Source organism: Oryza glaberrima, chromosome 8 (genome assembly GCF_000147395.1).
Source record: "Oryza glaberrima chromosome 8, OglaRS2, whole genome shotgun sequence".
NCBI lineage: Eukaryota > Viridiplantae > Streptophyta > Magnoliopsida > Poales > Poaceae > Oryza > Oryza glaberrima.
Genome location: NC_068333.1, coordinates 20,675,471 through 20,692,267, shown reverse-complemented (window position 1 = coordinate 20,692,267; position 16,797 = coordinate 20,675,471). Strand labels below are relative to the sequence as shown.

Here is a 16,797-nt window from a genome sequence, read left to right as displayed (position 1 = left end):
CAAATTTAACTTCTACAAGTTATAAAAAATAAATTAAATTAAAAATAGTTATCATGCATTTATAATTATTTTTGTTACAACTTGTAAAAGTTGAATTTTAACTTACATATTATGGGGTTATATATGAAATAAATTAATCTATCTTGTCAAAAAAAAATATTTTTTACGATTATTTATATGGTACGAATGAAATGAGAGGATATCCCATCAAGGGATGAAAACACTATTACCGTAATTCATACTAGTATGTATAAACTAACCATGCAGTGAGATTCTACTTGTTATTGGTGATGCATCCAGAAAAAATAGCAGGGGTCTAAACGAATTAGACAAAGTTAGAGCCCCTCCTCCCATCTATATATGGTAAAAATATTTAGTTGGGGTCGTGGGAGGTTTCCATGATTGTCATGTCAATAGTGAAGGTTTGAGCCACCATCATCCCCATGGTAAATCCATCCGTGCTTGCTATATATGTTTGCTTATCATGCGTACTGCTGGGGAGATACATCTTACTTATCCATGTGCAACGTTTAAACTATATATATCTTCATATCTAACATGATGATATAAGTATATAATTTGTGATCAAGTTGATGAGGAACAAAGTACTGCAGAACTACGACCTTTGTGTGTCAACATCTGCCCCCACATGCTTGTCGATCATAGACCTAAAGATAAAATTATTAGGGTCGTACGTGTCCCATCACGATATTATGGCATGCATTGTACTGTAAAAACAACTGCCGTACCAACTATTTGCATGTATTTTCAAAAAAAAAAGGACATGTGTCATCTAAGTGTAAAAACAGTCTCTAGAGTGATACTCCCTCCGTCCCAAAATATAAGTATTTTTAACATAGTAAAAAGTCAAACATTTGTAACTTTAACTATTATAAAAAAAATAAAAAAGATCAATCATGTAAAATTGATGTTATTAGATTTATCATTAAACAAACTATCATAATATGTAACTCTTTTTATTTAAAACATCTTGTTTTTATAAATATTATTAGTCAAAATAGTATTCCGGAGGCCATGTCCGAGTCTCAGAATGTTTATATTTTGGGACGGAGGGAGTACAAGATGCATGTAGCGAATGATCATTGCAATGAGGGAAGAGGTGATTAATTGGGACGATTGTCTGATCATCACAATTACACAAGCATACTATTAATATATAGCTCGATCATATAATGTGTGTACTTGTGTGTGTATATCTATAGTTGTATTCACAAGAGAACAGTATAAATACTATGTAAAATACTCGTTTCCTCGCTCACTTCTTCCTCACTAGGAAAATGCTCAGCTCCGGGGCGCACTCGCGGTCGCGGCCGGCGGCGCCGCCGTTGTCGCTGCCGTCGTCGGGGTTGATCATGTAGAACGCCTCGGAGTCCTTGGACCCGACGACGCGCTCGACGCGGGCGCGCATGTAGGTGAGCTCGCCGTCGGGGCCCGCGCCCCCCCTGCGGTCGGCGGGCGGCGGCGGGAGCACCCCGGCGCCCATGGACACGCCGCGCAGCAGGCGCAGGACGTGGCGGTCGTCGTCCGACGCGTCCTTCCGCCGGATGGCGTACCCGGCCTTGCGGCCGTTGCAGAACACGGCCCAGACGTACTCCTCCAGCAGCCGCCGCCGCGCGCTGCGGGTGTCGCTCTCCAGCGCCAGCTTCACGGTGCCCGTGGCCATCTCCCTGTGCATCGCGCTCGCCAGCATGGGCAGCTCGATGAGGAACGCCGGCGGCGCGCGCGTGTCCTCGTGGATGGCGAGGCTCAGCCGCCCGCGCCGGTGCCCGAACAGCGTCACCGTCGGCGCGTGGTCGGCGAGGAGGGGCGCCGCCCTGCCGCCGCTGTGCCGCCCCAGCAGCGCGGCCATCTTGCATCCCGTGGTGAGCATCGGCAGCAGCTTGAACATCTTGAAGATGCCGCCCACGCCGCCGGCGCCGCCGCCGCCCCCACCGCCGGACAGCTTCGTCGTCCGGCGGCCATCGGAGGACGGCCGGAGGAGTGACCGCAGTGAGGCCGCGCCATCGATGAGCGATGGCATTGGCGACACCGATCGATGGTGAGGTGGAGTTTGGTGTGCCGTCTGAATTGACGCGCGGCTAGCAGCTGGCTGGCTGCAGAGCTTTGCTCCGATGGAGCCCCATGGGGAAGAAAGCTGAGGAGATCACGTCGCTATTTAAGGGGGATGCGTGGAAGAAGATGTTGGGAGGTCATATGCATTTACTAATAATGTTGTCTATGTTGGATTAAACCATCAAATGCTTTATTAGGCGTCAGTTGCACGATTATCTTTTTTAAGATGTACACACACAATCATTAGAAGATCGATATCGCTATATGAGCTAAAAATTGGCAAAAGAAAACTGGATTAAGGTGAGCTAAAATAACAGGTTAAAACTAAGGGCCTATTGGGCAAATCATATCCAAATTTTTCATCATGTGAAGCTGGAGCCGAATAAAACGCTACTAGATATATATCTCTTTTTTTTTTTAGGGCGGAGCAAGTGAATCTGCTTCAAAGAAATGCATAGAAATAGTGATGCTGTCTTTTTCCTAGCTCACAAGTCCCTAGCTCTTGATTAGCTCTCACTGCACTGTTGGTAAGACTTTATGTGTCTGGCATAATGTTTAGAACTTCAGCTGTGCAGTTCAGAAATGTCACTGCAGAGGGCAACAGTGACCTGAATTAGGGGCATTCCCCTGCCGTTCGATGATAATCAATGTCTGAGATCATACGACACAGTAACTAACTACTACATTGATCAACAGTATTTTGGGAGTACAATGATCAGCAGTATTTTTAGGAGTACTCCTACAGTGGATCTATACTGTTTCTGGCATTTTTCACTGTTCTCCTCGCATGAGCAGTAACTGTCGTCTACATTACTGCAGACAATCAGGATCCACACAAGCTCAGGCCCAGCCATTGAGTTTAGAAATGCATGATCAATGCTTACTAGTCATATTATATTATCATATATCAATCCATGCAGGCTTCTTTGATTGATTAAACTTTATGAACGCACTAGATGAGTCAGGTCAGGACTCAGGACGTGCAGAAACTTAATTTGTGGCTTTTGCCTTTTTGCAGAGATTAATTGATCGATATGGATCTGCGAGTTTTTGCACAACGAGTCATGGGAGGCCTTAACTCGGCGACATGTACACACACCACGGAAGTAATTGTTGGGGAGCAGCTGACTCACTTGCCATCCGTGCTGCATCGCACACAGCACATGCGGTGTTTGGTCGCGCGCGCATGCAAGGAAGCCACAGCATGGCAACTGTGCTCTGATTGTGTTGCTTTGCTATAAACTATTTTGAAAATGTTTATAATACTTTAAAATCTGTAAAAGATTTAGGTGAACTTCGACATGGGATTTTTTTTTTTGGTATTTTTGAAAATGAAAGCATAGATATATGTGCGAAAATCCTAACTCATAGGCACACTATGAATGCATCGTGATAAGCTATGGGTTAGGTCTACAGTCAAGGTTTAGGGTTGGGTTACAGAGAAAGCTGCTTTGGAAAGGGATAAGCAAGGATTCTTGTGCTTAGAGGGGTGGCGGAGAGGCGGCAGATAAGCGCAGGAGCCACGAGGTCGGCACCAGATGTGGGTTAGTGTTAGTGGTGGGAGCAAAGTGAACCGAACAGTTAGGAGCCAGGGGTGTCTCTAGTGGCGGAGAGCCATCAAAGATGAGAAAGATAGCAGGACGGGGGCACATGATGCTGCGGCGGCTTAGGGAGATGGATTGATGGTGGAGGTGTGGTTGGGTGAGAAGGCTAGGAGTTGGTGCTAGCTTGGATTTAGAATTTGTGAGAGAGAGAGAGAGCGTGAGGGAGTTCGCTAGAGAAAGGTGGAGGGAGAGCTTGCTAGTGGGAGACCACTTGCCTACACTCGACCTACCCGATGAGAAAGAGGAACTGCCTATGCACTTGATTGTTCTGGTTGACAAGGGAAGATAAGAGGAGGAAAGGGAAAAAGAGAAAGTGGGCTATGCTAGCAACGATGCATGTAGGTTTGTCATCTTGCAGAATTTAAGCGAAAGGGGTTGTAGCCTAGTAGTAAAGTGCTCAAGTAGTACTTGTATGTCCTAGGTTCGACTTCCCAAGAAAACGAATTTAAGATTTGAATATTTCAAATAGAGGCAGCTCCATTCGTCCTAAAAGGGAGATAGAGGGACGAGCCTACCATTTTTCGAGTGGTGCTCTAGGTGGAACGATTTAAATACAGATAGCCCCATTCGTCCTGAGAGGAAGACAGAGGGACGAGCCTACCATTTTTCGAGTGGTGCTCTAGGTGGAACGATTTAAATACAGATAGCCCCATTCGTCCTGAGAGGGAGACAGAGGGACGAGCCTACCTTTTTCGAGTGGCGCTCTAGGTGGAGCAAAAATCGTTCTCTAGGAGAGCAATAAGGGTGGCGCTTGCAAAAGTGACATGCCTAAACGGATGGTCGTTAACGTGAGCTATCAACAATCTATCACGTCACACTATGAACAATCTGCCACGCTCTGGGAGGACGGGGCGTGAGGGGTTACGAGTATATTTGTATTTTTTTTCCAAACCAAAAATTTTTTTAAGAAAATTTTAATATTTTTTATGGGAAAACATTTTAGGCTCTGTTTGTTCCCCATGGTTCCCAACTCCCACCCTTGTTTTTCACGCGCACGCTTTTCAAACTACTAAACGATATGTTTTTGCAAAAAGTTTCTATACGAAAATTGCTTAAAAAATCATATTAATCTATTTTTTAAAAAAATAGCTAATACTTAATTAATCACGCGTTAATGCGAATATCGTTTTATGTGCCGCCGAGGAGGGGTTCCCAACCCCTCCCGAACAGAGCCTTAATATTCATCTTGTATTCGCTGGTTGATGGGCCGAACAAACTTGTGCGTAACCTGACCGTATCCAATTTTGGCCGGCCCATCGTGTCCGCTATCTTCTAACAGGCCGGCCTCTCCCCGCCGCCTCCGCCGCCTCCGCTCCTCCTTGGCATGCCCACGTGCCTGCCTCCTCCGCCGCGCGCCGCCATCGCCGCCGTCCTCACCTCGCTACTACCACCGCCACCGGGCGCCTCCGCGTCCCTCGCTCCCGCCGGCCCCGCCGCCGCCGTCGCCCGGCAGATCCGCCGGAACGACGGGCACCACCCGGGGGCAGCGGTAGGGATGTCGTCCGCGTCCGTGGCGGAGAGGGAGAGGGAGAGCGAGGCTGGGGAGTTCACCGAGGTCGTGGTGGTGCGGCACGGGGAGACCGCCTGGAACGCCTCGCGCATCATCCAGGTTCCGTGCTCTGTTCCTCCCGCCCCGAGCCCCATCTATTTCTCTGAAGCTTTGGTCTTCAACTTTGGGGAAAAGCTTTGGTTGGGAAAATTGGGAAGAATAAATGATAGTTTGGTGGTACACTTGTTTCTAGTTCTTTGATCATTCAGTGCTCAGACTTTACAATGCTCCGGTGTACCTTAGACAATGCTCCGGAGTAATACAGACTAGTTGGCTTTACTATCTAATCTAAGCCAAAATAGTTTGACAAAGAACGTGTCTTGATAAGGACGATATATCGTATACAAGGGCTCACAAGTCGGACGATAAGGACGATATATCGTATACAAGGGCTCACAAGTCGGACAAAATGGATGTTTTCTCAAGTGATGCCATGCAGAATTTGATGAAAGTATGTTGGTATTTAGAAAGTTCTTTTAATTTGCTGAACGGATTTTGATTGATTGATTGCACCCGTTACATAAGAGGTCTTGTTTTTCTTTTGTTTTCAGCATGAAACCCTTAATGTGGTACTCCCCTAATTAAATTGTTCCAGTGACTGTTTATTCACTCCCCTAATCTTAATGGATTGATATGATTTTCTCGTATAATAAAGTTTATAAAGTTGAAGTGAAAAATGTTAAATGTTAAAGTAATGCAATTCCCTTATTCCTTTTATAGAAATTTACAGTTTGCAATATGTGCTTCATCACATGGTCTGAACTCGTAGTTGTTTACTAAAGTACTAGGAAAATTCCCTCGTACATCTGCTGTTGTAAGGAACAGTTTCTATAACAGAAGTTATGCAATGCAAAAACTTAAGAGATGATAGGCAGTAAGGTTTTATGGCTGTCGATAAACTTATGCTATGACTCGCCGTAGTGGATTGTCAGATAGCTATGGTTACACATTACCTGACTATATCTGATGTGTAATATGGAAACAAAGTATGGTAAAGGCATTTCATGATATGATTACCAACATTACCTTGTCTTTGAGCATTAACTAACCATGTCTTATTCATAAGTTTATTTTATCACACTTATAGTTTCTTACTGCCTTTCAACTGATATAGAACCAAAATCCTGTATTAGGGGCACTTGGATGTAGAACTGAATGAGATTGGAAGACAACAAGCTGTTGCGGTATGGTATGACATATTTCAGATTGCCGTAAGACATTTGGAGTGGTGTGTCTTATGTGGAACTTGTTGACTTTAATGCAAGGTTGCACGGCGTCTTTCTAATGAAGCCAAGCCAGCTGCGATATATTCATCTGATCTGAAGCGAGCGGCAGAGACTGCAGAAATAATAGCAAAAGCTTGCAGTTTGCCAAATGTTTGTCCATTCAACTCATGCACTTTTCTATTTTTTAAATATCTCAGGCTGACTATCTACGCTGCTTCAGTTACGCATAATGTATTGTTTGTAGAAGACTAGAAGATCAATTGGTCATTGATTACTAATGTAGAAACTGTCTGCATCATAGGTTGTGTTTGATCCAGCACTGAGAGAGAGACACATCGGAGATCTGCAGGGCTTAAAGTATGAAGATGCTGGCAAAGAAAAGCCAGAGGCTTACAGAGCATTTTTGTCGCACAAGAGGAACCGACAAATTCCTGTAAGCACTCCATTGTCTTACTTTTTATAACACATCAGTATTGATTCAGCAAACAGATTATGCTTCTGATACCATACATAGGGTTTAGGGTTCACCGGGGAAGGAGCAGTGGGGGATCTATAGGGGCTAGACGACTGGAGGGAAACTAGGGTTGAGGTAGCTAATGGGAGGGGATCGTGGATGAAGGGCGACAGTGGCGATGGCGGGGGTTGCTGGTGGTGAGGGTGGGTGTCGGGGCTTAGTGAGCTAGCCATCCACAACTGAACATCCCTAGCTTGGTGGAACATATCGGAAAGACCATGGCGACCATGTATGGGAAGACCATACATAGGTGGTATGTTTGTCAATTGCTGGATGTTTGCAAGCAGATTCTCAATGATACCACGCCCATTTGATGCCATTGAGTCAACCGTTGCATAGGTTTTGAAAAAAGGTCATACAACCCTGAACCCTTGCGCAAGTCGAAATATCAACCTTGAACCACAAAGCTGGACACATTACAACCTAAAACCTCTTGAAACATTCCCCTAGACCTAAACTACTATTGTTTTGCTTACCTGTCATCTACATGTTGCTAGCTTTGCCACCTCATTTGACGTGCCATCAACTGTATCACATTAGCTAGTTAAGACTATGCTAACTGGGTTGCGATGCCAAAATGAAAACTTGTGATGTTACTGCTAATGTGGAGGAAACCACCAGTAAATCAGGCTAAGGGTTTAATGAAAATGGTTTTATGAGTTTCAGGATTTAAATGTTCGGTTTTATAGTTTAGGGCTGCAGTTTTGCAAGAGATCAAGTTTAGGCGTGTCAAACATGGATGATCTTCAACTACAAATATGTGCTTAAGTTTAATTTTTCACCTTATTGAAATGACAAAAGCTCTCTATCAAATCAAATCTCCTGTAGTACACTTACCTGTAACATTTGGCATAGAGGCTTCTCAAGTTAGCTTTATAACTGCCATATTTACAATGCTGAACTGCAGATTTCACTTCTTTTGCTGCTACCATATGCCTTCTTGCAGTAGCTTCTCTTACAAGAATTTTGGGCTTGTTTTTCAGGGTGGTGGAGAAAGTCTTGATCAACTATCAGAGCGATGTGTCTCTTGCTTGTACAACATAGTCGAGAAACATCAAGGTAAACTGTGAGCTTCATCCTTGGAGTTTTTTCTTATAATTGGATTGTCTGAGAATTTTTACATTACACTATGATGAAATGAAATGCTTTAATCAGTCTATCAAAAGGAATACCACTTAAGTAGTTGGCTTATTGGCATCCTTAATTGACTCGTGCTGTTTCGTGCTTCGTGTTGATATTAGGTGGAGATACTACATCAGTGTTTACACAACATAATTAATTTCCATAACATAACTCTGTAATTGCAACTGCATTTTATTGAAACCTGCATGTGAGCTTCTGATCATTTCTGAGCTTGTGTAACTCTATCAACAGGGGAGCGAATAATCTTGGTCTCGCACGGTGGAACCATCAGAGAACTCTACAGGCATGCCAGTCCAATGAAGCCTCTTCACGGTAAGATACACAACACATCCGTAAGCGTAATCCTTGTGTCTGGTGCCACTGGGCGTTGCATTGTCAAGGCGTGCGGGGACATCAGCCACCTTAAGGAAACCGGTGTTCTGGAAAACGCCTTTGGTGGCGATAAGAACTCTGCATAAACCCAGCTTCAGTAGCGTCGTACATGTAACACTATTCACATGTCCAAAGAGTACCACTCTATTGTCGGCATCTCTTTGCTGTGATGAAACAGCTCTATTAGCAATAACCAGATCTCTCTGAATTTTGACATCATACGACCTTTTGAATTTTGATGGCCTCGATTACAGAGGCCAGTGTATCTTCCTTGCAACTTGCAACTTAGCATAGTAGTGTTTTCGCATTGGAATGGAATGAGATGCACTTGATAGTGCATAGGCAAGGGGTGCGTGGTTTTAACCCTGAGATCTCATGTTCAATCACTAACATGCTCACAATTTTTTCTTCAACTGTTTGAAGGGACGTCTCTCTCCAATTCTCGTTTTTTTTTTCATTGGAATAGAAACTGAGTAGACGTCCACATTTGCTGGGACACCGTCACACCGAAATCATTTCAATCAGATGAAACAGCCGGTGGATCGGCCTATCTCTTTCACATGAAAGGCCACTTGATCCCCTCCCTGTACTGGCTAACCACTTGACACAACTGCGGCCCCGGGCTGTCTGGGCCAGTGCCATTTGCCATGCTTTCCCACAAAAGAGCGTCTCGAATTCTCGATTGCTATACGCTACCTAATTAATTCTCAAGGGGCCATCCCATCACTGTTCATGCAATCAAGTGCAGGTAACCATGCATAAAACGAGACACACTATACATTTATAGAAAACCGTACAGAAAACCACATAAAACGAGACATAATACTACTATACATTTATAGAAAACCGTACAGAAAAATCACATGAATTTTTGCAGGTCGCCGTCGTCGGCAACTTCCCCGTGCACCGGCTGCTGGCTGCTGCCGATGGACGGCGGATGGATGATGCATCAACCACACACTAAAAATTAGGCGCGCGAAGCGCCAAGCGGCGCGCGCACGCAGCGCGAAAAAAAGAAGACATGCGACGCGGAACGGGGACACGATGCCCGGTCCGCAGCCGCGCACACGCACACCACACCACACGATGACACGATCAATGAATTTCCTTTTTCTTCTTTCCTTTCCTTCCTTGGCAACAGTAGAGATTCCCGCCGCCGGAGCTACAGTGCATGCCTCTCCACCTCCTCGATCGGCCGGCCGGCTACATGAGCGACGCCGACCGGATGTCCATCTCCTGCGTCCACGCGCTCCTGTCCTGCGCGTGGACGTGCCAGTAGCTCTGCGCCACCGCGTCCGGGTCTGCCCCCGACGCCGACGCCGCCTCGCCGCCGCACCCCCCCCTCCCTGACCTGCGTGCAACAAAAACACACACGAAACACATCACGTACGCTTCCATCATCACTCGATCGCGCCCCGCGATTCACCCACGCCCACAGCGTAAAAATCTACTAGACGCGCGATGGTCGTGGTCTCGGTGCGCGCGAGCGCCAAAAAGCGTAGCGCACGCGGCCGGCGTGCGCGCGATCGAGCGATTCGCTCGCCGATGATGCGCGCGGTGTCGGCAGCCGGCGCCACGGCAGGTCACGAGAACGGCATGAGAGCTTTTTTCTTTTTTCCGGCCGAAAACGTTGGACCGCGCGTAACGTGTCGAGCCGAGGGGAGGAGCAGCATAAGGTGGCAGTTGGTGGTTGGGCCAGGTGCCCAACTATCCAACCCGATTTATGATCCAAAAGTAGTAATTTAAAAAGTTTCCGATCGAGAACAGGTCGGATCGGACTATGACTCTAGAAAGAGAATATATATTGTTGCTTTTTTTTTTTTGGAGATGCCATGTATGTAAGGGGCTGCGTTGGATCGGAGAGTAGACAGGTGCATTTACAACTCAGCATAGCGATGGTTTGAAATGGTGTCGCCGTGTCCTGCTCTCGTAGGGCATGGAAATCTTTTGTGCACTGAAGAGAGATCATGGTACGGAATAAAAACGAGAACTGAAAAAGAAATGTTGTCTGATGCATGCATGTTGCTGCAAAGAAAAGAAAAGGACTGAAAAAGAATCATAAAGACTACCTTGCCACTAAATTATGTAAGTGCCAGCTCAGTCTCTTGGAAATATATACTTCTAGAGGTATGTTTTGTCAGTGTGTTTATAACGATGAGTGTACACGTGTATATGTTGGTGCTTGTGTTTGTACTATTTTTCTTGGAAAAAAATTATCGTAGTTCGTCGTGGACAAAGGGGGAGGGAGGTTGTCTTCATGGCATTGATCCATAATACCAATGTTTTTAGCTGCTATTTTTGTGACGATACTGGATCTAGATCAGTTTCACCATACTTCGCTATGGCTTCTCCAGATGAAGTTGAGGCTTGGGTTCATGGAGAGAAGGGGATCGTGTCCCTTACAAAATAGAGCGGAGTACGTGTTGCAACTACAAATGAGAAAGAGAGAGGGAAGAGGCATTGGGTAGTTGACAAATCGCAAATTGAGGTTTCAATATAGAGAGGTAGGAGGCTGGTCGATCCCTCATTAAGGTGGCTTCCCGCAAGGCTCGTGTTGTTAGTGCTGGCATTGAGAAAGATGTATTGTTGTGTTGGCATGGAATGGAGGAAGATCAAAGAAATATTGGTGGGGGAGAGAGATGGGAGCGTGGGAAGCTGAAATGATGGACGAGTGGCTAACAAGCAGGGTAGGAGCATATTTATTTATGTTGATAGTGTTTGTATGGGATATTTCACTTTAGAAAGTAAACATTAAAAGGTTATAGGCTGCAGTGAAAAGGAACAAGGCATAAAGTGCAAAATTATGGTTACATCCATTTAAGTTCCAATGCATTGTCCAAGTAAAGTATCCTTAATACTTGCTTAAACTGCTGTACCTCCCAAGAGCATACCATGAGACCACTTCCTATTGTAAATGCCTTAGAGCATGAATAAAAGTTGTTATTTTTGTAAGTGATAGAGTTTTCGAAAAGAACAAAGGCAATATACTAAAGTTCATCTGGAATAATGTGGGAAACTTTTAAGTTCTTATTGATTTTTTCCCCTGCAATTCTACACGGGCTAGTTTTAAAAGCGAACCAAGTTGTACCATTATAATCTAATCTCATGATGATCTAATATGCAAATATTTTTTATATTTAGACCCTCCATGATCAATTGATGCAAATCCTTTTCTTTCTTTTTTTTCAATTAATGTGGAAAAATCTAGACAACCAGACGTGCAGAGAGAATATGTTGACTCTTTTTTATGCCTCTGAATAGTGGATAGATTGATATAACTATTTAAGAAAAAAAAATCCAACATAATACAATGCAACAAATCATATATATGATATGCTGTACAAGTGGTCTCGTTGGTTGATCAGGAGGATATATAGCTATCATATACCATCGCTTTGCATATTCCCGATGAGGGCATATTGGTACGCATACTTACGGTTTTAACAAAATATCGGTATGCTTACGTACTTGTTAAAGTCAATTTTCTAAAATATTAACAAATTATTTCGATACTAAATATATATACGCGTTGACCGAACGACTGAACTATCTTCTTTCTAGGGTTCAAGGAATGATGCCGAAAGAAGCAGCTCGCACATGTTTTTCAGTGGCCGGTATTACGGAAGTCGTATATATCCGTGCCATCATTGCGGAATGTATTCCTGCATATTTATGAGAGGGACGCAAAATTTTATGTTTTTCCACTCGGTTCTTCCCCTTTCCTGAAAATGCCCTATGAGCTGATCTGATCTACACGTTCGCGACGACGCCACAGGACCACCGACCTTCGCGAGGTAGCGAACGATAGGATTGAGAGATCTCCCGAAACTTTGGTATATCTTCTTGTTGTCATAGCTCACTAGGGACAATATTCCACTCCCACTTGCCCAAAACTAATTAACCGCAATAATTTGACTACCCGTAATTAATCAAAGCTATAATAAGCTTTTATATTATCTATAGCAAGCAAAGACGTCCGTAATCTTGATTTCTTGAAGTATTGCATGGTTAGTGAAATTGAGATCATGAGTTGGTTTGGTTCGCTGACCTGGGATCGCCGATGACGCCGTCGATGATCATGTGAGCAATGTGGACGCCGGCCGGCTGGAACTCCTTGGCCAGCGACTGAGACAGCCCTCTCAGCGCGAACTTGCCGCAGCCTGCATGCATTTTACTCGCGCGCAAACATGACTCGGATGATCCAGGAATTTAATCCGGTTGCTTAATTAATTACGTGTGATCGATCGAGCCAGTGAATGATCAGCTTACTTAGATCGGAGTAGCCGGCGTAGCCGGTGACCGACGCCGACGAGCCGGTGAAGATGACGGTGCCCCTGCCCCGCTCGACCATCCCCGGTATAACCTGTTTGATCGATCAGTGGCCGGCCGGCATGGGTGATTACTGATTAATCGAAGATATGATCGAGAGGAGGAGAGATGGATTGTACTTGGTGGGCGCAGTAGAAGGCGCCGGCGGCGGAGACGGCGAGGGCGCGGTGGAAGGCGTCGGGGGAGATGGCGAGGAAGGGAGTCGGGCGCGGGGAGGCGTCGCCGTCGCCGTCGGCGGGTGGCTCGCAGGCGTTGTAGACGAGCACCTCGACGGGGCCGAGCGAGAGCACCCCTTCGAAGGCCTCGCGCACGGACCGCGCGTCGGCGCAGTCCACCCGCAGCGCGAACACCTGCGCCTTCGCCTCCTGCGCGATCTCCTCCGCCAGCTGCGACAGCTTCTCTGCACCAACGTACACAACCACATCCACCATCACCGGCCATCATGCAAGAACGGAGGAGGAAGAAGAAGAAGAGGGAGATCGAGCTTGCCGAGGTCGCGGGAGAGGATGGCGACGGTGTAGCCCTCGGAGGCGAACTTGCGAGCCACGGCGGAGCCGAGCCTGGGGCCGACGCCGACCACGGCGGCGATGCCCCTCGACGAGTTGGACCCGGACACTGACCTCAGCATATGGGGAAGACAGAGAGTGACCGATCGATCGATCGATCGAGCAAAGCAACGCAACGCAAACGCAAAGCAAGCTCGAAGAGACAGCAGCGAGCGAGCACTCTGTCCGGTCGTCTGGCGGCGGCGCGCCGTTGGTTTTAATACGAAAAACCGGGGAAACGCGAGCAGGATATGGCGCGCCGCGCGCGACGTCTCCGATCCAGACGAATGGTGGTTTGGGACAGAATCTGGCCATATGCCCTGCCTCTTGTGTCTTCCACGTACAGCGACACTTGGACAGTGTGCGGAGTATTACAGCTCAAGATGACAGCAGAACGGGCTGGAGTGATGGTCCTGCCTGCCTGATCGATCGATCGATCGATCATCTCATCTCTCTGTACAACATTTACAACTAGAGTGCTATAAATTATATATTGATTTTTAGGAACAGATTAATTGAGTGGGTGAACGTAGAATTTTTTTTTCTTTTTAGACTTTTTTATTTTTTAATTTTATCAATAGACCTTTCCGAAAAGTATTTCTAAATCAGAACCCAAATAACTATGTCGTGCCACGCGCAGCTGACATGGCAGTGTTGTTCTGCCACGCCAACGTGTCTGGCATGGCAAAACAACGTTGCTCGGTTGTCGTGGCCAAAAGATTCAGTTTTCAGAAATATTTTTTGGAAAAGTCTATTAATAAAATTAAAAATAAAAAGTTAAAAAATAAAAATATTTCGTGAACGTACCACCACTACAACAGAAATGCAAATCCTGCAGGTTTCAGAACCGGCAAACCGCATTAGATAGTGATGGGGCCATAACTAACAATTTCCAACATGGCTGCGATATTTGTTAGCTTAACCGGTATGGATCCGAATTTACCATGCCAAAAAAACACAATCCAGATCAGCCTAGCATGTGTAAGGACGGTCCGGATTGTACGAACAATAAATAAAATAACTACACAGACGGTCCGGATGTGCGGAACGGATGATCCGGTCATCCATCAAACCAGACAGTCTGTACAACCTTGGACAATCTTCATGTGGCAAAGGACGAATGGTCCTGCCGGACTAAAGGATGGTCTGGACTTCGCAACAAAAACGGACGGTCCATCCACAATCCGTTGTCACGAAAACGGATTGTACCGGCAGCACACGAGGACGGTCTGTGCATGAGGGAACGGACGACTGGTCCGGATCATTGATGCGATGATGGACTGGTCGAATGGGAGGTTCAAGTTGGACTGTCCTATCTGGCTCTTATAAAGAAACCCACAATGCAAGATTATTAAGCAATTTTTGATTAAAAAAATTCATACAAAATTAGCGTCACTAACATTTGAAGCACCGAACGAAAAGGGAAATATCGATAAATTATACTCTCTCCGTTCCTAAATATTTAACGCTGTTGATTTTTTTATACATGTTTGACCTTTCGTATTATTCAAAAAATTTAAGTAATTATTAATTATTTTTCTATCATTTGATTCATTATTAAATATACTTTTATACATACATATAGTTTTATATATTTTACAAAAGTTTTTAATATGACAAACGGTTAAACATGTTTAAAAAGTCAGGTCTAAAGTCTGAAGTCTAAAGAGACAAACATCCCCTTGCCTTCAGCTTGACAATGAGCACCATGCTCGGGTTGGGGGTGGATCCGTGGATGTACCTCCGTATATAAATTGTATGAAAATCGGTGCAGGTTTAGCAAAGGGCCATCGAGAATGTCAATTATGTAGACCGTCTGATAACTTAAAAGATGGTTTGGATAGTTAATATATTTGTCAGCCTGTGGTGAGAAACAACAATGAAAAAACTTCCACAGCTGGTTCTTGGTTGCTCGGGCGAGAAGATTCCCTCCAACGCCATGAACCGGTAGTCATATGCGGATCTAGAGGGTGGACCCGGAACCAAAAAAAAAAATCCTAGCCCAATGCAACCATATATTGCCCAATGATTATTCAGACGATTAAACAAAATGCGGCTGGTTAAATGCTAAAATAAAGTTTTGACGTTTATCTTGCCCCATATCGCGTTCATCCATACCGCGTTCATTTTCCTACTTTTTATGTTTGTATGGCCGACTAATATACACTAAACGGATATAGATAAGTTTGGCAATAAACGACTTGTTTTGAAACAGATTATTGAACAAATTTACTATGCATTATCTATTTAATTATATAGATAAATTAAATATTTTGATAAATAAACTTAACTAGCTGGGTAGCCCGCCCAATTGCGCGGCTAGTATCCAAACAAAATCATATATTTTTTTAAGTATGATTTTACTTAAAATTTATTGAATAGCTATCTCGTTGTCTTAAGACTTTGAAAGACCAAATATTTTCATCCCCGTGTTTCTAATTGTATAGTTTTTAAAAGTCACACCGGTTGCTACCCCTTACTTCTGTCATTTCCTTTTTTTATTTGCTTGCTCGATCTATCACTATTTCTATTCATTTTCCTTGGAACCTTTAAAAAAATGGATCTTGTAATTTTTAGAGTTTATTGTCTTGTCGGGTTTCGTTTTTATAATCTCTAGAAGACCTGTCAAATGCTGCTGTTATACTCCTATACGGTCCGTCCACTGCCTCTTCTCTTTATTGTCGTTGGAATTTTAAAAATCGAACATAATTATTGTTTGGGTTCATTTTTTATTTTCAAGAAGTCCCACCAAACCGTCAACGGCTTTGTCATTGTACTCCTCTACGACTCGCTTGGTGCCTCCCTTCTTTATTATCATTCAGATTTTAAAATCAAATATGATTATCACTGTTTTTTTTTACTTTTTAAGAAGTTCCGAACCTTTAAAAATTGGAGCTTGTATTTTTTATAGTTTATTGTCTTGTTGGGTTTTATTTTTTATAATTTTTATAAGGCCCATCAAACAATGCCACTATGCTCTTCTACGGCCCATCTGCAGCCTACTCTTTATTGTCATTGGGATTCTAAAAATCGAACATAACTATGTTGGAATTCATTTTTTATTTTCTAGAAGTCCCGCCAATCATCGGCGGCTCTGCAACTTTACTCCTATGCACCCCGCCCGCTGCTTCTCCTTTTTATTGTCAATGAGATTTTAAAAATCGAATATGATTATCAATGGGATTTATTCTTTTACTTTCTAGAAGTTTCGGCAACTGTCTTGCCCATTTGCTTCACGGCCTGCCTGTCGTCCCTCCTTCTAATCATTATTAGGATTATAATTGGTGTTTTATTAACAGTTTTAATATGTCGTATGAACCGCCACCACTCTACTCTTTTATAGGCATGTTACTTAATTTTATCTCATCACGTGTTTTAGATGGTCTTTTCTTTCAATATCTCTTATTTTTTAATTTCGAATTTCAATTATTTTTAAATTATA

General features: G+C 44.3%; 3 protein-coding genes across 3 annotated transcripts; 1 reads left to right on the top strand and 2 right to left on the bottom strand.

Annotated features, from left to right (window-relative positions):
- Positions 1 to 1,022: 1,022 nt before the first annotated feature.
- LOC127782714 (protein MIZU-KUSSEI 1-like) lies at positions 1,023 to 2,175 on the bottom strand. The gene has a single exon (XM_052309982.1). It carries the CDS (start codon positions 2,039 to 2,041, stop codon positions 1,277 to 1,279), a length of 765 nt encoding a protein of 254 aa, XP_052165942.1. The 5' UTR covers positions 2,042 to 2,175; the 3' UTR covers positions 1,023 to 1,276.
- A 2,783-nt stretch (positions 2,176 to 4,958) lies between these two features.
- LOC127782637 (phosphoglycerate mutase-like protein 4) lies at positions 4,959 to 8,844 on the top strand. The gene is made up of 6 exons (XM_052309906.1): positions 4,959 to 5,286; positions 6,360 to 6,410; positions 6,492 to 6,602; positions 6,754 to 6,885; positions 7,950 to 8,025; positions 8,341 to 8,844. The coding sequence occupies exons 1-6, from the start codon at positions 5,002 to 5,004 to the stop codon at positions 8,565 to 8,567; spliced, it is 882 nt and encodes a 293-aa protein (XP_052165866.1). The 5' UTR covers positions 4,959 to 5,001; the 3' UTR covers positions 8,568 to 8,844.
- Positions 8,845 to 9,227: 383 nt separating this feature from the next.
- Positions 9,228 to 13,700, bottom strand: LOC127782638 (uncharacterized). The gene is made up of 5 exons (XM_052309907.1): positions 13,300 to 13,700; positions 12,930 to 13,210; positions 12,751 to 12,844; positions 12,530 to 12,641; positions 9,228 to 9,832 (listed from the first exon to the last, which is right to left on the bottom strand). The coding sequence occupies exons 1-5, from the start codon at positions 13,436 to 13,438 to the stop codon at positions 9,685 to 9,687; spliced, it is 774 nt and encodes a 257-aa protein (XP_052165867.1). The 5' UTR covers positions 13,439 to 13,700; the 3' UTR covers positions 9,228 to 9,684.
- Between the last annotated feature and the right edge of the window lie 3,097 nt (positions 13,701 to 16,797).

Coding starts and splice junctions, on each gene's coding strand:
- LOC127782638 (XM_052309907.1), bottom strand. CDS start 13,438: ATGCTGAGGTCAGTGTCCGGGTCCAACTCGTCGAGGGGCATCGCCGCC. Junction 12,845..12,929: donor CCTTCTACTGCGCCCACCAA/GTACAATCCATC, acceptor TCGATCAAACAG/GTTATACCGGGGATGGTCGA. Junction 12,642..12,750: donor CGCCGGCTACTCCGATCTAA/GTAAGCTGATCA, acceptor AAATGCATGCAG/GCTGCGGCAAGTTCGCGCTG.
- LOC127782714 (XM_052309982.1), bottom strand. CDS start 2,041: ATGCCATCGCTCATCGATGGCGCGGCCTCACTGCGGTCACTCCTCCGG.
- LOC127782637 (XM_052309906.1), top strand. CDS start 5,002: ATGCCCACGTGCCTGCCTCCTCCGCCGCGCGCCGCCATCGCCGCCGTC. Junction 6,603..6,753: donor AAGCTTGCAGTTTGCCAAAT/GTTTGTCCATTC, acceptor TCTGCATCATAG/GTTGTGTTTGATCCAGCACT. Junction 6,886..7,949: donor AGAGGAACCGACAAATTCCT/GTAAGCACTCCA, acceptor CTTGTTTTTCAG/GGTGGTGGAGAAAGTCTTGA.